This window comes from Fulmarus glacialis, unplaced genomic scaffold, assembly GCF_000690835.1.
Source record: "Fulmarus glacialis isolate BGI_N327 unplaced genomic scaffold, ASM69083v1 scaffold21663, whole genome shotgun sequence".
Lineage (NCBI taxonomy): Eukaryota > Metazoa > Chordata > Aves > Procellariiformes > Procellariidae > Fulmarus > Fulmarus glacialis.
This window is the reverse complement of record NW_009202583.1, coordinates 1,507-1,832: the sequence shown is the minus strand read 5'-3', so window position 1 is coordinate 1,832 and position 326 is coordinate 1,507. Positions and strand designations below refer to the sequence as shown.

At 62.6% G+C, this 326-nt stretch overlaps 1 protein-coding gene across 1 annotated transcript in view; it reads right to left on the bottom strand.

The window, feature by feature from the left end:
- Positions 1-134: 134 nt before the first annotated feature.
- The window catches only part of LOC104074277 (relaxin receptor 1-like), a gene marked incomplete at its 5' end in the record, with an annotated part of 1,608 nt that continues 1,416 nt past the window's right edge, over positions 135-326 (bottom strand). Inside the window, one exon of the mRNA XM_009574344.1 lies at positions 135-313. Coding sequence (XP_009572639.1) covers positions 135-313 — 179 coding nt within the window. The remainder of the gene's footprint in view (positions 314-326) is intronic.

Here is a 326-nt window from a genome sequence, read left to right as displayed (position 1 = left end):
GGAAACCTTCATGCTGATCCTCCAGCACAGGAGCATCCCCGAGCTGAGCCATGCGCTTTCTTGCGGGGCTGCGGGGCTGGAGGTCGTGCCTGGCAGGCTGGGGGACACGGGTGTCCTTGTGCCACCGGGGAGGCTCAAGCGCTGCTGGCCGGCAGTGTCAAGCTCTTGCGGGACTCGTGCAGCTCCAGCTGCTTGGTCTGCAAACAGCCCTTCACCTTCTCCTGGAAGGAGGCGGTGGTGATGGTGTAGAGGATGGGATTCAGGGCGCTATTGATGGGCAGGATGAAGATGACCACCCAGGAGGTGACGGTGCCTGTGCCAACAAG